Source organism: Lycorma delicatula, chromosome 2 (genome assembly GCF_047948215.1).
Source record: "Lycorma delicatula isolate Av1 chromosome 2, ASM4794821v1, whole genome shotgun sequence".
Lineage (NCBI taxonomy): Eukaryota > Metazoa > Arthropoda > Insecta > Hemiptera > Fulgoridae > Lycorma > Lycorma delicatula.
This window is the reverse complement of record NC_134456.1, coordinates 190,116,723-190,142,459: the sequence shown is the minus strand read 5'-3', so window position 1 is coordinate 190,142,459 and position 25,737 is coordinate 190,116,723. Positions and strand designations below refer to the sequence as shown.

General features: G+C 27.7%; 1 protein-coding gene across 1 annotated transcript in view; it reads right to left on the bottom strand.

Annotated features, from left to right (window-relative positions):
• The window catches only part of LOC142319526 (uncharacterized), a 108,022-nt gene that overhangs the window by 38,349 nt on the left and 43,936 nt on the right, over positions 1-25,737 (bottom strand). Inside the window, exons 9-15 of the mRNA XM_075356904.1 lie at positions 23,280-23,441; positions 20,821-20,965; positions 12,106-12,280; positions 9,099-9,267; positions 5,128-5,295; positions 3,169-3,336; positions 755-874 (exon numbers count right to left, since the gene is read on the bottom strand). Coding sequence (XP_075213019.1) covers positions 755-874; positions 3,169-3,336; positions 5,128-5,295; positions 9,099-9,267; positions 12,106-12,280; positions 20,821-20,965; positions 23,280-23,441 — 1,107 coding nt within the window. The remainder of the gene's footprint in view (positions 1-754; positions 875-3,168; positions 3,337-5,127; positions 5,296-9,098; positions 9,268-12,105; positions 12,281-20,820; positions 20,966-23,279; positions 23,442-25,737) is intronic.

The following is a 25,737-nucleotide window of genomic DNA, read 5'->3' as shown; positions in this document are numbered from 1 at the left end:
AAATTTTATTTTCTGGGAGATAGACAATGTTTATGAAAAGGAATAAAACATATCATAGTGTACATTTTGCATATCTATTTTAATGAGAAAGTTATTTCTTCTTACTACATAGTAAGTTACAGTCATTTGTATACTACAATAAAAAAAAAAAATAATTAAATACATTAATCCATTTTAGCAACTAAGGATCATGAGTATCAATCTGTTTCTGCAGAAAAATAATATTTCAAAACTACTTTGTTAAAATAAAATGCCTTCAAAAATAAATAACGACTATCAGTGATAACGGAAATGTAGAAAAACAGAAAATCACAATATACATAAAATAACCTGAACTGAACAACCAACAACAATAATTTACTATAATGTTAATATCAATAATATTTGTAGTATTATATTACACACCTATAGAAAAAAGAGTGAACAATCCTATGGAGCTGAAAAAGAATACATTAAATGGATTTTAATATAAAGTGATCATTTTTCTTTTTATTTAAATTTACATCATCACTGAAGAAGGCTCCAAAAGAAAGTAAGTGTTAAGTTCAATTTTGAACTTAAAAAAAACGTGTTTTTAAAAAAACACGTCTTAAAAAAATGTGTTTTTTGAAGTTTTCAAAAAACTTTGCCTTATGAAAGAAATATTACTAAAAATAGGGATTAGAATATATTTTTTATAAGCACTCTACATTTTATATAACTGTGGGTAGATAAATTTTATTTGATTAAAACAATTAAATAAAACTAACTTTACCAGCAATTCTTTTTCCAGTTCTGATTCTCGTTCAAGAAATTTCTTCTTTTTAAGGTCAAGAGTTACTTCAAGATCAAAATTTTTTTTCTCAATATTCTCATACTTTCTTTGCAATTTTTTCTAAAATAACAAAAATCAACAGTTAGTACTTTGGAAGAAAATAAAGAACTTAGAGACAACAAAATTAACCAATAAAAGATAATATAATGTAAACTTTGTTGGAAGCACATGCAAATGTTACCAATTTCACTTGAAATACAATTTCAAATAAAGCATAATAATTACTAACACAAGCTAGTTCACATCAGCTCATATTTTAATAACTCCTTCCACAAAAATCATCAGGTTACATAATATATGATTAAACTATATACAATATTAGATTATATTACCACAAAATCATTAATATATCTATTAAGTTAGTTAGGCAAAACTGCCTCTTCTATGCCATTGGTGCATATCACCACCATGGCTACTAAGCTCTCCTTTTGTTCCCTGTAAATTCTATCATAATACAAGCTACTCTTATTTGTTATTATTGTTCTGATTAATTGGAGGTGAGCAAAGTAGACTGAAGTTCTATTTCTAAACCCCCAGATAAGTTTTTATAATATGATTCCGGGAATATTTTCAAATAGGAAATGATTATAGTAAATGTCTTTTTCTCATATGTAAGTTGGCAGAATAGGTTTATAATGTAAGACAAGTAAGCTGGAAATCTGTTTCAATATTTTTTTAAAAATTATTTACTGAAAATGTAACACCATGAAGGAAACTATAAAACGTAACCAGTATTTGTACTCAATTACTCTGATTAAGTGATAGCAAAGAATGTTATGTATAAAAGAAATAAAACCCAGAATAATTTTTTTTTTACATTAAGGAAAGAGACTTAATAGTGAAATGTATACTTTGAGGAAGAAGATTATTCACAAACCTGAGTGGAAAAACTAAACCAAAATGTTTTGATAAAACAGGCAAATATTTTATTTATGATATAATTTTTAAAATTAAATAACTGAAACTGATTTATTAACAGTAGTAGTTTTGAACAAGATAACAAGCACTGCAGGGCAAATAAAATTAATTAAAATCATAAAAAAGAGAGAAAAAGATCTAAAAGCCGTCATTATTTTTTTTAATCAAATAAACAAGAGATATTATCTACAGAAATGAATGTGGTTGCTTTCAAACACTTTCCTACACTCTTAGAAAATATACCACGGAATTCATATTAGTAATAGAGGTCAAAATTCCATACAATTATGTTCAATTATATAAATTCTTACTCTAATTTCCCCAAATGTAAAAGTAATTGATTGGTTATGGGAGAAAAACATCTATTCCCTGCTTTTTGGTTCCCTTAATTACAAAAAAGCAAGGAGTAGTAATAAATATGAAAAACAGATCTTGAAATGCAAAAACATAATGTAGACTATATGTCACGGTGCAATATAAAAACAGAAGCGTCTAATTTCAAGTGGACTAGAAAATTTACTGGACAAAACAACATTTTCCAAAGTCAGATTAATTTCTAACATAACTTAAGCTCAATCTAACATTTGTTACCATGAAGCAATTTCTACACAGTTTAGTTTCATGCTTGCTTTCACAGGTGTGTTAAGGTTAATTAATTTATAATTATTATAATTAATTGTTTTATGTAAATTATATTTCAACGACTCAACAATTTGTATTCTGTCTACAAAGTTAAAAGAAATTGTTTTGCTAAGTTTGAAGTTGTACTGGCTAAATGATGAGGTAGATATTCCTGTGCAAAATTTAATTTTCAAAGAACACTTTCTAACTAAAAACATGTAACTGATAAGAAGTGTTTTTCTGCTGAAATACTTCTCAATGCTGAGACTGACTTACTAATTTGGTCTATACTAGGTTTAACATAATACCAAAGGATCCACCATTTACAGAGAATAAAAAAATTAATTTTTGAAACTGTAATGCCATCATAGAACATTCAGTAATAGCATGTTTATATTGAAATCTGTATTCCTTTATCTATGCACAACTTTGAATTTATCTCCATTATTCACATAACAACTGCTGCTGTTACAAAATCCTACACCAGCAACAAAAGTTCTGAAAAGGATGTTTTTCCTGAACATTAAATACATCAAATCAAACTAGCTATGCATATGGAGTAGTGTCTTTTTCAAAACTCCACACACCACTCAGCAGCATTTATATGAACATGATTATTTGCATTTACATGCACAGACACTAAGAATTTAGATACTCACATCAAAAAGTACATGTGTGATTTTATGGGATACATTCCCGAGTATCATAGTTCTATTCACTTTTCAGAACAAACTGATGCATGATGCAGTTGTATCAAGTACAAAATCATACAAGAAAAGGCAAGTTAACAGAAAATTATGATATAATTAACTCACACATTCTTCTTCTAATTTTAATTTTTCTTCAGACAAAACCATTATGTTTTTATTCAGGACATCAAATTGTTTCTGCAATTCTTCAAAACTTTCACTTTTCAATTTAAGTTCATTGTGCAGGAATGTATTCTGTTCTTTCAGTTCTTTTATTTCTTCTTCATAATAATTCTGAAAAGAAAAAAAGTTAATTTAATATCACTTTACATATTACTTCTTTAATTAATATAGTGCAATGAATTGTAGCTTTTGTACCACACAGAACTATGACCCAGCTTCAAATACAGAAAGAATTCTTGTGCAATGTATATAATGTTTTACATTAAAAATATAAATTCAACAACAATGAGAACTGATTATTATCAGTTCTCTCTTACTTATTAGTAAGAGAGTTCATAAATAAATTTTCTTATTTTTATGAAAGCCATGATTAAATGTGGAATGTTCAAAAATTAACATCCTTTTTCAATTTACATTTATTTGATATGAAGAAAAATCAATTGAAAAAAAATGAAATCCGCATATTTTGATTTATTTCTCTTCTATATAATAAATGAAGTTTAATGAGCACTTTCCCAGGAGCAAGCAAGTTTACTGTCTGTCTATAAAAGTTTTTAATCATTTCTTATAAGAATGTTTTGACAGATTCTTTTCGTTCTTCATTGTCAGCAAAAAAAATTCCTCCAAGATATTTCTTTAAATTTCCTCCCTCTAAAGAGGAAACAAAATCAAAGCTTTACAGTAGATAATCATGGTTCAACATTAGTATGACTTCAAGAGCTAGGCAGTAGATCCTCCAACAATCAGGCCAGGCAATGTCATATTAAAAAGTAATTCTGTGTGAAAGCCTACCTGGATACTTATATTGAGAGCTTAACAAAGATTTCTTTATAATAATCAGCACGGATAGTAATTTCTTGCTGTAAAATGTTATTAAGAGTTAAAATTTCATGAGGTGTTACTGCTTTTTGTTGATGAGGCCAGTCATCTGATAAGGAGTTCATTAGATGAGGATAATGACCTCTTGTGAAATTTCATACCAATGACACACATTCTTGATATTTCCAACATCTTGTACATCTTCAATAATATTAATTAACTTCAAGAATGTCATCAGATTTTATTGTTCGACCCAAACAAATTTTGAAACACATATTTACTGGACAAACAGTAACAAACATTTGTTTTGAAATGTTGTAACTCTGGACTGAAAACTTACACTAATACTGATAGTACTATTTGATGTAAGAGAAATAACATTTACCAACATCATAACTGTGCTACGCAGGCTCAAGTAATATTTGTGGTGACAAGTTTAAAGCAGCTGTTATTTTTTGAACATCCCTCATAGTTAGGGCAATATAACATTGCCATTCACACTGTACATAAAAACCAGATTTCTTTTAAGTGCATGGAAATTAGCCTAATGGATACCTCATTTAACTGAGGATTTAATATACCCAATCTAAAATCATTTTTGTCAAAAAAAAAAAAAAACAACATAGTGTAAGAAAATTAAACTAAACTTATTAAGATTTAAAAGGAATGAAACATTCTTCGATAATTAGTTCCATAATTAATTAGTCATCACAAGAACATAACAAATGAAATAAATGGTGAGAAAGTAAAGTCCAATCTAGACCTCAAAACTATACACTTAAACCTAGTATTCAAACCTTACTCAACACCCAACCAGTTCTTATTACATCATCAACTAAGAAACAAGGCAATAATTTATGACATGACAATTTGTTTACAAATGATGACAAGTTTAATATTTATTCTCAGACTACTCACTCATTGGTAAGTTTTTTACTTTAAAAAAAGGAAAGAAAAAAGAAAAGGAATAAAATGACATTTACAAACTCTAAAATCATCATGATTTACTAATTTGTTTTGCTTAAAATATAACTACAAGTAAATACGAAAGGGTGTAAAAAAAGTATTGCATTTTATTCTCACCACATCTTTGATCAATTTATTTTTCTCTACTTCTAAATTATAACTAGCATTCAATTCATTGTAAAGCTTCACCACTTCATTATAAGCAGACGTTTTATTTTCAAGAGCAGCCCTCAATGTTGAATTATGCTGAGACATTTCATCCAGTTGTTTTGCATGTTCACTGCACTGTTAAACAAAAAAATTGAAAGCATTGAATTAATACAACAGAAAACCACTGATTAAAAATATAATCTCAACATTAATAATCTGTATTTTTTCTTTTGCTTTCAATAATTTAAGAATTAATTATTATTTATGTAAGTAATTAACAGACAGATATTCATACAAAATTCTTTAATCTATAAAAAATTATTTTTAAGCCTTACATCATCAACCAGTTGTAACCAATAAAAATAGTCAGTCAGCAATATAATTCTATTAAAAATAAAACCATTACTGTCATGCGATTCATTTAATCCATGTGCTTATTTACTTAGATTAGATTTTATGAGGAAAGGATGCCTTACTATCTAGTAGGCTTCCCAGCTGTTAGTATAGTTTTCTGTACATCCCACTGCAAAGGAAAAGTTTTTGGACAGTTTCAAAGGCACAGAGGGTTGCTAACCCACAGAATTTCAATAAAGAAACAGCTACCATCCTAACTATTGAAGACATCAATCAGCAAGCCAACACGTTACAGCATGAGATTATAACTGCTGACCGATGATACACAACCAAGAGATAAGGAAAAGAGGGCAAATAAGACAAGAGAGACTGCTTCTAATTTACATAGTATAAACTTTTGCTAGTATTTTATATGTTTAACACCATTAAACCTATTTTAAATGAACAAATCTTGAAATTAAAGTTTTTAAAAAACATATAACCAAATAAAATTAGCAAGACTTCTTTTCGGACAGAATGTTAACTGGTTAAAATTAGATAAAAACTCATGAGAGTAAATAAAAACAAATAAGCAGGTAAAAGGTAAAACTGATATAGAATATTAGTTTGAAAGTGCTGCTGTGATAAAAAGTCATTCACAAATGTAAAAGTGAGAAATCTGCATCTTGATGAAAGTAAGTGAAGAAAAAACGTAGAACAAAAGAACATGAACTAAGGCTCTTGAAATGCAGGATTAAGAATTGTCTTACAATCTTGATAAATAAAGAAAATGAATGGAAATAAATAGCATACTGTTAATATACACTGGCTAAGGCACATTAGCTAGCATATATATATATATATATTATATAGGCTGATTTATTACATTATGTAGATGTTTTGGCAACTCATTCTATGTGTAAAAATAAAGAAAAAAGTAAATATAAACATAGGTTCGGAAATACTTTGTTAACAAGTTATGGATGGCAAAACATTTCATCCAGATTTCATCTCCTCCTGTGAAATGAAGCCATACAAATATTCTTGGGATGCAAAAATGTAAGCTATTTTATGGTTTCAAATGAAATTCAATTTAAGAAATCGAAAAAAATGAGTTCAAGTACTGTAACTTTTGTAGTTTTTTAGAAAACCAGTGAAAAACACACCTTTTTACGTTTGACTTGTAATAACTTTGTTAAATTTCAAATAAACAGATAAAACTCTAATAAAACTTGTAGTAAATTTAATTCGTAACAGAACAGTATAAATAAAGTAAACAGAAAGTGGATAACAGTTAAATAAAATGGATTTTTATTTAGAGCAATACAAAGCTAAATTTAACTGGAAAATGAATTTTATCAATAACAGATTTATTTTTCAAAACTGAGGAAAAATGACAAAAACCAGAAACTGCTGGTATTCCAAATTTATAAAAGAAGTTTCAGAAAAAAAAATTTCATATGAAATAGTACTGAATCAACTATCTTAACGGTATATTTAAGTTCTGTTAAAAAGTATGATCTTTGTTTAAATAAAATTAAAATAAGGAATAATTTTTTTGTTAGAAATTTATTTCATAAATTGGCAATACAATAACAGCTGTCCAACAATTAAGTTTTTTGAATCATAATTGTGTTGTTTTGTAACTTTACAATTGAGTTTCAGTTCATTAGTACAATTTTTCTGTTAGTACAAGTTAACAGTTGTACTGCATAACCATTTTGAATCTGGTTGGTTATTGAAGTAATAATGCCATACTTATTTTTGAATTATGCTGATATAGTGTTTATTTATTGTGTGTGAAGGCAGTGCTATGAATGCTATTAAAGAATATTGATAATGTTATCCTAATTGCAGGATTCCATATCCAATAACTATTAGTGCAGCATGTTGTATATTATGGGAAACAGGATCTCCCTAAAAGTAATCGCATCCCTTGACTGTTCTCTCCAGCATGATGTTGATGAAAGCATTATTGCCGCTGTTCAGTGTAGTCCCAGTGGCAGTACAGGATGTCTTTCTAACTGGTTGAGTTTCAAAACTAAAGTATGGAGGATACTTAAGAATAACAACCTTTATCCATGTCATAAACAGAAAGTACAACACCTATATGTAAGAGACCGTGCGCTTCCCTTGGTGTTCTGCAATAGGTTAAATACTCATTGACAAATCTTGAAGCATATTTTATTTATCAATGAATCACAGTTTACTCATGATAGCATAAACATGAGAAACCAACGCTCATGGACAGAAGTCATAATGTATGTTAATAATGTGTATTTATAATCAATTTATTGGATCATTTGTTTTCCAAGGATGCTTAACAGGTGAGGTGGACTTACAGTTTCTTCAAAAAAAATTACAGCCATTACTTGAAGATGTTCCTCTTGCAAAAATATGCCTGATGTATTTCCAGCATGACAATGTGTCTCCACATTTCTCTCGTACTGTTTCCACTACTTAAATAAGCAATTCCCAAATAAACCGATTGGTCGAGGCGGTTTACAGTCCTGGCCACCAAAAGTAACACCCGTACTTTTCTTCGAAAAGTTATAATCAAATATGTATCTATAATCAAATATGTAGGTAACATAATTTATTTTTTAAAAATGTTCTATTTAAGTAAGATGATTAAATCTAATAATGGAATTGCCAGAGAAATCTCCTCCATAAAAGAAAAAAAGTCTCAAAATTGTTTAATTTAATAGAATAAGACTCAAACATAATTCGATTAAAAAATATACATATTAATAAAATAAATTGGATATTTTTTATCTAATTAATTGATTGATATCATTATTAAATATATATTTATATAAACCATCGAGATAACTGTTTTCCTATATGACCTCAAACAAGGTTGTGCACATATTTTTGAAAACAAAAAATGCCACATCCTTGTCAACAATTGAACCCAACACCAGCCATCTAATGAACAAACTCGCATGCCAACCAATACACCAACAAGCAGACCCTAATTTCTATTACAAAACTGCACTGAACCAACTACAGTGAACAAGTTTTAAAATTTTGCCAATGTTATGAGCAGTTAATTTTAATATATTTGCGAGCACTTTACTGCACTGTTTGCACATACTGATGATGTGGATAAATTCCATGAAAGCATTTCACAGGAAAGTTTCTTATTTACATCTTGATGAACACATAAATTTTCTGTATAAAAACAATATATAAATCATATACTAGGAAGAGTGGAGTCATTCTTAAAGTAAAATTAATAACAAATTCTATCTAATACAAGGGTCAATTTTGAAGAAAATAGTCCAGTAAAGCTGAAAATAAGCCTACAAGAGTCACTCTATTACTACTTAAATTCCCACAAATGATGGATGGAAAAATTTATACATGATATTGCAACTTATACTTGAATATAATCACATTCATATAACTGATGGGTTCGTAGTTACCAACATATTAAGTACGTAAGTTCTGCTAAGTAAATATGTAAAGTCTAAATTTTTATTAAAAAAATAAATAAATAAATAAAAATTTCACATATGACCCGGTTATTTTATAAGGATGAACCCAGTTATTTTATAAGTTTTTTTTTTTTTTTACAGAATGTCAGCTATACTGTTGAATACCTCATTTCCCAGTAGCTGCTTTTCTAATGTAGTGTACTCTCTTAGTTCATCATAATCCTTAATCACATTAGTCAATGTATGAGAAATAGAACTGATTCGTTCACGTAACACAGAAGGAGGTGTTTCAGGTTCTTTAGAAGGGATTGTTTGACTTTGATCAGTTAATGTTCTGAAATAAAAAAAAAAGTAAATAAACATAAGCCAAAATAATTAAATCATTAAAACTCAAATAGTACTGACTTGAACTGAATAGCAAAATTATCAGACAACAATAATGCTTTCTAACAAATACAAGAAATATGCACCTCAGAGGCAACCAAATATCTATTACGCGTTTAAAAATAACCCACTTTCAATTCTACATTATAAATTGTTATACAATGAAGAAAGCCAATAAACCAGTAAATAATGAGACATTTAAGTTTCTCATTGTGTAATAAAATATCACTAACTACATGTACAGAACTAACTATAAAATTTACTTAAACATATAATGAGCAAAAAACATGTTTTAAAATATGACTATTATCAAACACTTTACAAAAGGGTTCAGAAAATAAATTACTCAAAAAAAAAAATATATACGCATTAGTGTTGTATACTAAAAACAATGTTAACAGAAATTATGAATGTCAGATTTAATATTTTATGAAATATTGTGATAAAACCACAAAAAGAAAATTATGGTTAGGCAGCATAGAAACGCAGTTGTCAGAAGGCTAGACTAATGCAACAAAATTAGCATTAGACTGAAAGTTTTTAAATAAATTTTTATCTTCATGTTTACTCTTTCTTGTCAACCATTAACCCAAATAAGTAAACTGTGGCATTTTAAAATGCGTTATACAATTGTTTACTAAAATTAAAAAATTATTTTGATAAGATAACCGAGACAGGTAATTCTTTTTTTCAAGGTCCACTATCATCAAAAATCTAAAATTTATGAGGGTAGAAATAAAAACCTATAGTTTAAAACATAAAATACTTATAATACATAAAAATTTGCGCAAATACAAAAAAAATGGCAAAAAAAAAGTTTCCCTTTAAATGTAACCAATAGCTTAATTTCTTTTCAAACCAGTTATAAAATAACCTGAAAAAATTCAGCTTTAATTTGGTGTATAACATGTTTTTTTTTATATACATGTTTATTACAAAATTATAACATCTAAAACTTAGCTGAGGTTTACAGAAAATTTATTGGATCAACTAAAGCAGATTATTTTAAGGAAGTTATAATTAATTAAAATTATTACTCTAAGTTTTGTATAGAAAATAATAAATAAAGGGATAAAAGAAAAGGGCAGGAGGACAGAGAAGTTGGTATCGAATGATTGGTTTATGTCCTGTGAGATAGTAAGATGAAAGAAAATTTAACAACATTATGCAAAATGAATAACAGAATAAAGGAAAATTTAATATAACAAGCCCATAAAAAAAATTAATGAACAATAAAAAGGCAATTAGGAAATCTGATTTGTTATTCTGGCAGAATAACAAATGTTTATCTAATTCTCTAATTAAAAAGATGAAATAAATAAATCTTTGCTCCATATTATTAATGCATCACTTGCAGGAAAAATGTCAGAATTATTTAAAAATTACAAAACTAGTAATATATCTAAAATAAGAGAGAAAGAAAAATAAAAAATGTTAACAAATTTTGTAATGAAAATTTTCAGAAATACTTTCAGAAAATAAGGTAACAGAACATTGTAGTATTTGGATAATAATTCAATGATAGGCAGCTGGTACAAAACAGTAATATTCTGCAATTCAAGAGTAACACTATAACTGAGGTGATATTCCAACTTCGGGACATTAAACACAGAATCCGAGTTAATTTTGGAACCTCAATCAGGCCTATCTTATTTATAGGTATAAATTTACAGTATTTAAAGAAGCTGATGTGGGCACCACATAACTTCCTTGTACGACTATTAAATTACATATACACATTTTTAAAAGTACATAAAATTTTATTTCACTAACAACTTCTGATTTTTTTCATATTATTTTTTTAGCATTATTAATTATTAATAAATCAATATATTTCAATTAAAGAAAAGAATAGTTAAAAAAAAGAAAATGAAGTCTGATTCAAACCAATGTACCTTTCCCTTGTAAGATCCAAATAATTTCATTTGACTAATCAATAATTTCATTTGACTATAACTTTGGAACCAATGAAAATAAGTTCCACTTATGAGTATATCGAAAAGCTCTTAATGATGGCTTATTACTGCAGTTAAGTCCAAAATCAAAATTTTTTGGTACGGCTAATCAATTTTAAGTTATGCGAGATACATAACTACACACATCACGCCGAGACTAGTCAAAATGGATTCAAGGATGGTCAAAATGGGTATTTTCATTGAAATCTGAAAACCTACATTTTTCACAACTACAATACTTTCTTGAACAGCAAATGGTATTTTCTGTTCATAATTTACACAGATTCTGAAAGAATTCAATGCAAAGCATGAACATGATGTAATGAATTAGTAAAACATATTGAATTAATATTATTATTGATGCAATGTTATTTTGTAAACCACATCACAGGAATTTAGTAAGTTCTAACTTCTTATAAACAAGATAATAATTTAAAAATATAACAATAAAAACAGAATAAATAAAAGTATCATAAAACACTAATTTTAAAATAAATTTTTCTATTCCCTCTTATACTTTTATATGGTTTAAAATGGAAATAGTATTCCACTTCTTCAAACTTTTTATATTTATTACTCATGACTAACCTGGTCATGAGTAAAACACCAGTTGAACTATCAAAATAATTTACCATATTTGAATTCACAAAACCTCTCTTTGAAAAAATTATAAAACATGTGACAATTTCAAGAAACACATAAAACTTAAAAATTTGAATTAGATTTGAAATTACAGGAAAAAAATTTAATTCAATTAAGTAAACTGATTAAACACTGATAGAACAAATTTCTGAAAAATTAAAGAATTAATTTGCATTTTATAAAAGACTTACACATCATATCCGCTTTCAATTTGCATTGTAGCATCAGAATATTTTGTCACATTATTAGCCAATGTAACATTCTCTTGTGTATCATCAAAAAATTCATCTGCATCTTCATATGCAGCCCATGACTGTTTCTCTTTCATCAACTCCAATTCAAACTTTTCAAATGGACAAATTATTTCTGAAAATAGGGATGTTTCATTTTAATTCAACAAATTTTCAAAAAAATTATTGCATCACTATTTTTGATTTTGATGATATTTGCTATATAATAACTAGCCACCACGTAATGGCCAAAAAAAAATTTTTCTTGAGTAATAGACTATTTTCTAACTTGCCAACAGGTAAAAATAACCATTTTCGTCACCTTGTCTATGAGCTGCAGAATTCTTATTTTCCATCATACAGAGGTCAAAAGGGGGTTTTTGGAAAGAGTAAATATGAAACTTTATCTTAGTGTATTCAAAATTTATTTTGTTACATAACCAAATCTTGTAATGTTTACTGACGTTACATTTACAAATTTTTTTTTTTTTTTTTTTTTTTTTTTTTCAAATGTTGGGCCCAAAATAAATAATGAAGGGCTTGGTAACAGGCTTGTTTTTTACCTTTAAACTCTTAGGTACTAGCAGTACTTAAAATAAAAAAAATTGTACTGTGTTACAGAGTCCATTAAAAAAAAATAGCTGCCAAATCGTAAGATTTAGAAAAGTCTCATTTTTGGGGCCCAAAAACCCATCTGGAACAGGTGGCAAAAATTTGAAATTTTTACAGTACTTTTTATTTACTTTAAAACCATATAAAATTTATTTTGTTACTCAAAGGGGTTGTAAATAATAAAACCATCAAAACCACTAAAAACACTGTTCCTTTTAACCATGAACAATGAATCCAAAAAATTAACAGCATGTTCTTTTTAAAAATATAATAATGTAGGCCTACTACACAAAATAGTCTGATATATCTATAATGAGATTGCTTATATTCTAGATAGTTTTATATTATTTAAAGTGTAACTAATACACACAAACTCATGTTTAAACACGAAAATGAATAGACATGCATGGACATGAATGTTTGCATAATCGTGAATGTAAACATTGTAGAAGGGCTCAGTTACAGTTTAGATTTCAATGTGATATGTTGTGTTGTTGCTAGTGTTAATATTATGGTTAGGTAATGTACGTTTGTTAATAAAGTAACTTTATTAGCAGTGAACTTCTCTTTTATGCAATATTTTTTTATATTTAATTTTATTAATTAGAACAACCTTTATTTTAGCTGTAGAAAAAATGGGATAAGACAAGGTGAGGTGTAACTGGTAGTTTTATAATTTATACTAACTGCATTGTTATTGTAAGAACCCTTGCATTTTATAAAAACAAATTATGAAATGTTCAATTGGCATTCACACTGAAACAGTATGTCACAAATTGACTTACAATAGATCTTCAGTATTGCACAATATTTTAGTTTACTGAACAGCAAATAACATTGAAATCTTTAAGAAGTGGATGTACTGAAACAAAAAATATATGTACTTTTCATAAAACCAAATATTTTGAAAATATCTTCATATTAATGGGAAAAGTTGCTCTGACCCATTTAGCTGTCAAACTAAACCGGTTAAGAAATCTCTTTGACACTTTCAACAAGCAATCCAAATTTAAAATTACTTCCAGGCAGAGCGCTGTGTACAAAATGCTTAAACTAAATACAAAAACCACAGAATGATACAGAAAGCAAACCGGAATGTCAAGATATATTTGAGCCTCAATGTGTTATAGTCAAGTCAGTGAATAAAGCGTGTTCAGTACTTGGCATTTCCCCCATTAGGATTCAAAAATTATCAAGCAGCACAAAGAAACCAATTTTTTTTTAAAAGTTACAAAAATAGTCGCATCAGTTATCAGTAAATTAAACAATTCCTTTGATTTAAATATTTCTACAGAGGAAACCAGTTTAGTACAACAAAATTATGCTGATTTAGGTATGGATTATGAATAATTAATCATTAAAATAAAGAATAAAATGAAATAGTTACTTCAACACAGGAAAAAATTAATATTTTAAGTTTATTACCAAGCAGATTGAGCATTCAAAAAATTCAAAATGAATTTAGTATTAGTCAATATTTACTACGTCAATCCAAACAATTAGTTAAAACAAGTTGAATTTGGCCACAAATCCGCAAAAAGAAATCCAGTAATGTAACTGATGAAAATGTTATTAAATGTGTCCAAGATTTTTACCAGAATGATGAGCACAGCTGAATGATGCCAGGCAAGATGGATTGTGTCTGTAAGAAAAGCTGACGGAAGAAAATTAATATTCAAAAAAGGCTTATCTTATGTAACTTAAAAGAATTGTACACACCTTCAAAGAAAAACATAATTTAAAAATTGGTTTTTCAAAATTTGCTGATTTAAGACCTAAATTTTGTGTTCTGGTTGGTGGGTCAGGTACTCACTCTGCTTGTGTATGTCACCCACCAAATTGTAAAACTCATGTTATCTGCTCTAAAAATATAATTTGATTATAAAATTTTCCTTTCAACCAAGATATGATATAGAAAATGAAACATGCATGCTGTTACAGTGTGAAAAAATCCAGGCTCTAATGAAGTGCTCATATTACTGCAAGAGAGCTGGGATGATTTTGATTCTAAAATTATCTTCAAAAGTGGGTTTCTGTTGACCGTTGTAAACTACTCAAATTCTTCCACCATTTCAAGAGTACTTAGATAAACTTGTTGGAGGATGAATGTATTGTAATGGGAGACTACTCATAACATTTTCCTTTTGTGATACAGGATGAAGTCCAGTCATATCACTGGTCAAAATCTTATGCCATAGTACATCCATTTTTCATATATTTAAAAAAAAGAAGGAACATTACAAAGCCAAAGCTACTGTGTGATTAGTGAGTACTTGAAGCACAATACTACATCATTCTTCTGCTTTCAACAGCAAGTTATAAATAAAGTAAAAACACTGTTACCACAAGTTAAACCATTTTTTTTATTTTTCTGATGCCTCCTCAAACCAGTATAAAAACAAAAAAATTTCATATATTTGTGCTACCAACAAGGAGATTTAGAAATCGCAGCTGAATGGTATTTTTTTGCCTCATACAATGGGAAAGGACCATGTGATGGTATTGGTAGGACTGTAATAAGGACTGATCAAAGCAAGCCTTCAAAGAACAATCAAAAATCAAATTGTTACACCTTCTGAAATGTACAATTATTGTAAAGACAATATTAAAAATATAATATTTATTTTCTGCTCTAATAAAAACGTTCAAGAGACTGAAGAATACCTCAGTTCTCGTTATCAGGTAATCACAACAGTCTCAGAAACAAGAACCTTTCATAGTTATGTTCCAACAAGTCAAAAATATATTCTGAAAGTCCGGTGACCTCTGAATCAGAAACATTTACATTAGTATCAGTACATAAGAACATTAGTGTTTCTGATTGCTTTATAGGTTTACCAAAGCCAAAATGTAAAAATTATGTCTGCTGAGTATATGATGTCAAGTGGTGGTTAGGTAAAGTCAAAGTACATGAAAATGAAGAGGAATATCGAATACACTTTTTCCATTCACAGGGTCCTAGTACTTCATTCAAGAAATCATTGAGAGATAACCAAACATGGGTTCAACTAGAGAATATTTTAAAGATTCTCACATCTTCAGAGCTTTTTCAAAATCTTATGATTTGGCGGCCATTTTTTTAATCGACACTCAGTAACAGTCCAATAAAGTACTACTACACCTAAGAGTTAAAAGGTAAAAAAAACAGGCCTGTTACCCTAAGCCCTTCATTATTTATTTTGGGGCCAAAATTTGAAAAAATAACAATTTGTAAACATAACTTCAGTAAACATTGCAAGATTTGATTATATAACAAAAAAAATTTTGAGTACACTAAGATGAAGTTCCATCTTTACTCTTTCCCTTTTTGATCTCTGTACAATGTAAAATAAGAATGCTACAGCTCATGGAAAAAGTCACAAAATGGCTGTTTTTACCTGTTGGCAAGTTAGAAAAGTCTATTACTCCAAAAAAAAATTTTTTTTAAATATAAAAAAATATTTTTTGGTCACTACAAGGAGGGTAGTTGTCATACACCAAATATCATCAAAATCAAAAATAGTGATGCACTGATCATTTGTTGAATTAAAATGGTATACCCCAATAAAATTCAGAGCATTAACAGATACTTCTTATTACTTGAGATGAATTAAAGCAAAAATATCATATACAGTTAGTAGAACTCAGTTATTTAACTTCAATAAACTGAATCTTTATAAATACAAACTAAAAATAATATATAATTGAAAATGGTTTATGTAATTACTGTTATCTTTAAGTTCATTCTTTTTTTATAGTAATCATAAATTAAAAAGTTGTTAATGAAAGGTTAAATATACAGTTATAGAGAACAAGATCATATAAATCAAGTATTACTATTGATTAGTTAATTTAAAAATTTGCAGTTAACTTCCAACTACGTCAGGCTTTACATCATATTACATTACAATCCAAACACTAAGAAATCATAAAAACAAATAATAAAAAATATTTTGTCATATATGTAGACCTTGTAATTTCCTTATGTTTATATAATCTGAAAAAATATTCAATTCAACAACTATCTCTGCAAAATGAAAACTAATCATCAAAATCAGTGCATTTAGCTTTCCCACTAAAAACATTTGTGAACTTATTCTACTTCTGAAATAAGTTTAAACATTTTATATACAATATTCCAATTTTATCCGTATTTATTTACTTATTTCTAGAAAACATTTTAATCCTTGAAATGGCAGCAATAATGTTCTGTACCAACAGGCTTTTTCAAGTACATTACTAAACCTTTAAACAAATGAATTCTACTAAAAAGTTTTAGTAGTTTGAATTCTACTTTACATTTATTGATTATGTAAGAATAAAAGATAATTACATCAACACATACCAAACCTCGACTGTTACAGAAGAATCACGTTTTGACAAATTTTAACCTATTTTAGTCTCGTGCTAACCATGTTCAAGTACATGTAACTCTTTTTTATAGCTGTAATTTTATGCATGAAAACATTTATTATACTCAGAACACAATCATGAAATATGAAATTTGTGGCATAGACAGCAAGTAGTACTACAGAAAAAAAAGCAGTGAATACAATAGTCAATTATTTGGCTTTTACTAAAATTAATCTTTTTAAGATTTATATTATCCCTCTGTACGGTTAAATTATATTTACATTTTATTTTTTAAAAAAAACAGCAGAGAATGAGAGATTTTTTTTTTAAATTTAGGTAAGAATGTCTTATATCAATATTCTGTGCTAGGTTAGCAATATTTTATATATATATATATATTTAGTATTTACAAACCACCAGATACACACATATAAAGCAAGATTGATTTATTTATATATATATATATATATATATATATATATATATATATATATATATATATATATATTAAAATATTTAATATTAAATGAAATATAAACCACCAAAATATTAACTTAAAACATACCAATTACAATCAATTTTTGCAGGATCCCTAATCTGCAGTTGTTATTAAATTCTATAATTATATTTAAAATATACTTATTTATGAATTGTTAATCTGTCGAAATTGTTTTTTTGAAAATGTTGATATCTAAATTCTCATGTTCAGTACTGGGCATATACCAGACTGAAGAGCAGAATTTGCATATCCATCCATAATAAATTTCAAAAAACAATCTTGACAAATTAACAAATTATAAATAAATAAGTTTTAATTTAATTATAGAATTATTCTTGGAACTAATATGGTAAGTTTAACATATCTGTTTACTTGTTTTGGTGGAATATATTTCATGTAATATTAAATTTTATTAGCACAGTAGTCAATATGTTAATGGATATATATATATATATATATATATATATATATTAATTTATTTAGATTAAATTTGTAAAATTTGTCATTAATAAATTCAAAAATTCAGAACAATGTTTAAGATATTGACAAATTAATAGTTATTGCAATACTTTTTCATTCTCTTGACTAAACAAATATTTGTTCTGAATTTTTAAAATGTTTTTAAATTTTATTAATGACTTTTTTAAGAAATGTACAAATGCAAACAGATGAAAAATTATTAAAAAATATCACTGAAGATGGGCTTAGGCCCAAAAATGTTTTGAACATAAAAAAGTAAAGGTAGGAGTGTCTCTAATTTTGTACTTTGTGTAGGCTGAAATAATATTATAGCATATATTATATACATATTTATATTACTTTACTGAAATTAATCTTAAGATTCATATTATTCCTCTGATATGAGGGATATATGATACTACTTTAATTAATATTTATATTAAAAAAACCATGAAAACACAATAACCAAATAACTATCTCACAAATAACACACAAAAAAGTGAAAAAAATATTCATATTCAAGTATACACTAAAATCATTGAAAACATCAGTAAATCTTACAATAAAGAAATATTTAAACCGGCATACAAACCTGATAATAAAACATTAAAAAAAATAATAAAATAAACAATCTGTGTAGACTTCTATAAAATTAAAGTAATGATTGAGATGTTATTTATGTAAGAAAAACGAATAGATCCTTTTAAACCAGACTTCTTTAACACTGTAAAAATTACAAATAAATCAGGTTTATCTAATATGGCAGACCATTAAATAAACCTTCTATTTCTGATATTAATAAAAATTTAGAAATTAATAAAGATAACAAAAATTAAATATATAAATAGAAAAAGAAACAAAATTTAAGACATTGTTTGGGGGATACAGTCATAAAATCTGCAACAGATAGCAGCACTTGTGTAAATTACTACGCAATTATCATTATTTATTTTACTATTTTTATTATGCAACAATAAAATTATTTCAATCATGACTGAAGATGCAGGATCCCACGAAAGTACTTCCATGAAAAATTAAGGTAAGCAATTTCTTATCTCAATATTCTGTACTAGGTGGTTTTTTTAATAGAATTTATATATATATGTGTGTGTGTGTGTGTGTGTGTGTGTGTGTGTGTGTGTGTGTGTGTGTGTGTGTGTGTAAAAACAAATGGTTCAATTTTATAAAGTTAACAAATAAAGAAAATGAAAACCAAATATTTATTTTTAGAATCAAATTGAAGAATAATGAATGACAAGAAAATATTTTTAAAAAAATTAGATGTACACTTTTTACAGAGCATTTTTTATTTGCTACTACAAAACAATTTAGAATATTTGATCGAGTACATAAAAAATAAATTACAGTATAATTTAATGGTCAGCCTGAGTCTAAACAAGATTTACATCATATACATATGATTCTCATCTCACTGAACAACATGGCGGGGGGGGGGGGGGCTTATTGTTCACTAGTTGAACAGATTGCAACATTATAAGAATAAAGAAAATAAAAATAAATTTAAAAAATCGAGGATGAGAGATTTGTGATAATATATTAGTAAATTAGTAGAATATTATCGCTTATGCTGAAATAAAAGTTTATTTTGATTTCTAGTAGAGCTTCTTGATTTAATTTAAAGTTTGATGTTAAGTCATTTGATTTCAGGTTGATGTTTTAATAGCCCGAAAGACCTTGTGGCCCACATGTTGATAACTGAATTGTAGTGGAGGCATTTGCCCATGAGGTGCTTCGGGCAAAGGACACAGAGGGCAAAAATCACAGTTTTTAGAGTAGAGCAAGGACAGATAGCCGCCATCGTGAGGGCCGACATGCCAAGGTGTGCATGACTGAGGACTCCTGGGGAGTTAGGGTGGGTGTAAATTAAATGACCGAGTCCTGGACGCTGGGTGTGGGTGTAGGAACGACACAGTTGAACCCGATTCTCCCTTTCCGGTGGTTGGAGGCAGGTGCTAAGAGTATAGACCGATTCCCGGTTCCTGGGGGGGCCCAGGAATGACACAGTTAGGCCTGGTTAACCCCTCTCGAGGATTAGAGACAGGCAATGAAAACTCCAACCAGCGGGCCAACCTGTCATGCCAGTAGATGGGGAGGTCTGTTAAGACTTTTAAGGACACTCTCCTGGGCCGAGCTTTACTTAATTGTATATCAATAGGGAAGAGAAAAAAAGGTGGACATAATCAACCTGCCGGATTGGTCTAGTGGTGAACTTGTCATCCCAAATCAGTTGCTTTCAAAGTCAAGAGTTCTAAGGTTCAAATCCTAGTAAAGGCAGTTACTTTTATATGGATTTGAATACCAGATCATGGATACCGGTGTTCTTTGGTGGTTGGGTTTTAATGAACTACACATCTCAGGAATGGTCGACCAGAGATTGTACAAGACAATTTTGAGACAGAGACAGAGATTGTACAAGTTCCTTTACATTCATTCATACCATCTACACTCATCCTCTGAAGTAATACGGTGGCTCCAGAGGCTAAACATAAAAAGAGAGATGTTGATGTTTTAATGATGGAAAACCTTACCTTCCCTACCACTAAATTCATATATAAATACAAAATCACTTAGAGAAATATTAGACAAATGTTCTTGCCATTTGCATTTTCAACACCATATCTGTTGAAAAGGAAATCCACAAATAAATTTTGCATAGAATGTAAAAGTGATTCATATTTTTATGTAAAGAGTTACATATTTTCATACTGCATATTTATATATGCTAATATAAGTTAATATGGAATCAAAAATACCATCCAATCTAGTGCTATTTGCTTGAGGAGTAGATGGAATAGATGAATCTTCTGCAATTGTACACAAAGTAGGACTACTGCTTGGAAAGAGAGATCTACGATCACACTGCCCTCCCCATGTCATTCTTCTACGAGATCGTGACTTCTGTCAAAAAAATTCAAAATCAGCACGTTCATAAAAAGAGCTGTTTATCTTAAATTAACAAAACTACATACACCGTGGAAATTATGTTAATTATAATTATTTACTATTCCTGCTAAAGGTAATAAGGCAATGTATATATAAGAAATTAATAAATTAAAATCAATACTTCATGTATGTCCAGAATATTGCACTGGATTTTGCATCTATTTTTTCCAGGGTAAATATCATGATATTTTTAAATACTTTGAGCATGCAATGTTTATTCCCATAAGCAACCGTTTACAACATAATATACCATTCAACATAAGAGGACTATATGAGTATTATACGTCAACAATAATTATTCAACAACTTAAAATTTTTTTGTAGTTAATAAGATACAAGATTTCCTAACATTAACATCAGTTCATAAGGTATATAACTAACTTTTCCTAATAGAGGAAGGGTACCACTAAATAACAATATGTACTAAAATTTCAATAATTTACATTGTTATTTTAGTAGACATATGTAAAATTTTTAATGAAAAGAATGACTCTAATGCATACTATTTTTATATCTTATTTACATTATTTCTGCACAATTTCCTTTATATAATGAAGTTTTTACTAAAGAGTGCGCTAATTATTACAATTTTCAAAATAAATAGAATATAATTATTTTTAAATATATGCTTACTTAAGAAACATTATCATTAATAACAATTTAAAACAAAACTATATTTTAGTTCAAAAGTTAGCTTTAATATTATTTAATCATAGTACTTTATAAAAAATTAATTTATAGACTTTTGCAAAATTAATTTTTTATTCAAATTATCCAAAAACACAACATTGCACATATTATCTGTCTTGAAAATAATTATTTCTTCTGCCACCAAACATACCAATGGTTTTTATAACGGAAATTAGCAAAAACCGAATTTTTTTTTCATTTCATTTTTTTTTTTTACAGTGTCATCAATGACCACTCGCGGTGCACCACGACTGCAAAGTAATGCATTTGTTCAATTTACGCTTGTGTTTTACTGCTGACCCTACAAGTTTTTTTACATATGAAAAATGTGGCAATCCTTTCCAGTACTGTGAGGAAAAATGGAACAAATGGTAAAATTGCCATATTTGCTATCGAAAGAATGATAATTTTTCATTTTAAATTTAGCATTAAAATAAACAATTTTTTGTATATTAAAACTTTTTAAAGTAGATAATAAAGAAAAGTGAAAAGTAAACTCAAATACATAACATTTAAGTAATGAAATAAAATGCTAAGAAAAAGCCCAAAAATATTTTTAATTTCCACTTGGTAATAAATTTAGAAGCCATCTTAAATGAAATGATTCAGTCCTGCCCACTTAGGAAGTCTTAGTCTAAACTTAAATCTTTTTTACATCCAATTAATCTGCTAATTCAATACCATCAATAACATAAGACCATCATAAATGAATAACATAATAGAGGCAGGCACTGCAGTAAGGTCTGCTTTATTGAGACAAAAGGTTTTTTTCACAAATGCCATCATCACCTAACATAAAAACTTGAATAATAAAATATAGAATGGTACTGAATTGTGTAGATGCATTATAGGTTATTAGGAGACCTAACTTTACCCAATAAGCACCTCAACCCAAGGTTGGACTTTTATACAACCAGCAGATAGGAAACAAAGCATCCATAGAAAGGCCCATATAAGCGGATCTACCTGTACTAAATCATAATCCAAATTACATGATAATCTATATTCCCATATAGCATGGATCAATTGAGTGTTTAGCCAAAGTACTGTATATAGAACATCCTGGAGAAGAAGAATCAAAGATAAGGGAAAAAAGTGGATAGCAAGAAAAAGAAAATCTGCAGAGCTGTAAAATGAGACAAACCACTCGAATGGGTGTGCTCCAAAACTCCTAAGAGAGTAGATGATCACCAAACCTAAGCTCCTTCAGGTAATTATAGTATCTTTACCCAGATACAATAATGAAGCACCACAACACTGATCAAACATTTTATGTCAACTAGTTCAAATAAATGCTGCAACAAACAAATTTTCCTTCAAATACAAGAAGCCTCCCAAAAATGCTCATGCTTCATTAAGGAAAACATTTGTCAATCATCAGAATAGATGACTCATGGAAGTATTCACCTAATCTATAAAACAATCGCCCAATTACAAAACTAAGCCTTTTTTCCAGTCTTTTTGTGATTTACTTGAAGGTCACACAAAAAGTTCATTTCAAAAGTAGTAAAAAAAATAATTAAAAGATATGGTGATATGGCTATAAATACTGAATATACAATTAAAAACAAAGACTTACCATTTTAGATTTATTCTCATTCATTGGGCTGCTGCTAGATACAAGAAGTGCTTCTTTAAGTCTATTAATTCTAATGTTAAGACGCTCATTAACTTCTTCTTTTTCTTTTAACTTATATTCCATTTCTTGCACATCAAGAGAAGTATTCTTCTGTTTGATATCCTAAATAATAATCACATTAAATAAATATTTACAACTTCATAAAAAAATTGCTGCAAAATTATTTGAATTATAACTACAATAAAAAGATATTAATAACAAGGGTATTTAAAACTTATGGATACTAAAATAAATGATGAAATATTAATAAAGTTTGTTTAAAATAAATTCTTAAAGTACTAAATCAGTTAAAGGGTGTTACAAATATAAATTTAAAAAATAAAATCTTAATGTTCTCTGAAAAAACAGAATCCATATTAAATTATAAATATCTAAAAATTACTAGTAAAAAAAAAAATCAGCATGATATTAAATTACTATTCAGAGCAGTATTATGTAATATAAAACAAATCTGTAGCACATATCCTCTTGTTACTACTATTTCTGGGATATTTAAATCCTTAGCAGATAGGAAATACATAAAGAAAGAAATATTAACGATACAATTAAACTTAAGTTTTAGGACATATGTATAGTTTTAAATAAGGAACACAAACTGATAATAGCACATGAATGCACAGAGAAAGTATGACTAACAATCAATTAATAGAATTTAGCAAATGGAATAAAGTGTCCATTCACATCACATACAATGGCCATGAAGAGTTAATAGTTCATGATATGAATTCATGAGTAATATGAGTAATAATATAGTACATGATGTAATGCATAACTAGAACTAAGTAATGAGAATTCATAAATACCCTAAATGAAAAAAATAAAATAAATACAATTAATGAAGTGAGAACTATAATTAAAAATTATGTAATAAATTCTATTCACATAAATGTTACCAGATTTCAAAAAGGAAAATGACAAATTATCAATCTTTATACTCTTTTGCATTGTACAATTAAACTGTTATAGATTCATAGACTGTATTTCATTAAACATATGTTTTTAATATTTTTGGAATCTGGTAAAATTTAAATGTATAAATAATTTAATTACATACATTTAAATTGTAATCTTCATTACAATTAACTTCAATTTAATTACATTTAAATTAACTTCATTAATCTTCATATGTTCATTAATTTTTCGTTAAATCCATATGAACTGTAAAAATTAAATATATATTAAAAAATCACTGAATGAACCTATAACACATTAACAGGAGTAGAACATAAAATAAAATGACTGATAGATCAACAGTTTTTCATCAACATGATTCATGATAGAGGGCTATAAAAAATACGGTTTTTAAATTAATTTATCAGTTTTTATTGTATTCAAAATATTTATGTTTACTAACACCACCTGATTGATTCACATTTGCAAATTCAGAAGCTCTAAGCAAAGAGTTAAAGAAACAAAATCAAAGAAATCTAAACTTCACCGGCCATATTATTTGCAGTATAACTGAAATGTCTATCCATAAAATTTATAACAGAGATATTAAAAATAATTTCAAGAAAATATTTTTTTATTAAAATGGAAAAAATGTATTAGTAATGTATTGTTAACAGTACTGTACCAGTAATGTTAACAAAATAAAAGCAGTTACACAAATGCAGAAATTATTTGTAACAATAAATATACATAATTTATAAAGCATTTTTTAAAAGCAATAATAAAAATACAAAAATCATGCCAGTAACATTAGAAAAAGTGACACTGAAACAAAATTCATACAATAATTAAATATAATTTTATCATTAACGGCATAGATTTATTATGCCACAAAAAACCTCATGAACATATCGAAATAGGTTACAAATTGCCAGTCTCTGTGGCATGAGTGGTGGCATCTCGGCCTTTCATCCAGAGATCCTGGGTTCAAAGTCCGATCAGGCATGGGATTTTTACATGCTACTTGTCATTCATCTCATCCTCTGAAGCAATACCTAACCGTGCTCCCAGATGTTAAAAAAATTACAAATCATAATTATAAGAAAAAAAATGAAGAAGGTAAAGAAAACATCAAACATTAATTAAAAAAATTACTCTATTAAAATAGCATATAGTAAGTAAAGCTATTTAATTCAAAATCGGTAGTTATTTCTTTTACAAAACATCCACATTTTGTAACTGTTGAATGCAATAATTGTTTGTCATTAAAAAATTGTAATAATTAAAATCTACAACTTAAAAAAAAAAACTTGTATTTTGTCTTTAATTTTCATGGCAATATTACTTAAAGAATAAGAACTGAAGATTTTTTTTTCATCAATTAACAAATGTGCTTAATTGTAAAATACACAACCGTTTGTACAATAAACATTTATCCAAAAACATTACAGGGCTGTCCAGCAAACAAAAACTGAAGAGATTAACATGTTGTTTTTTTCTATTACCT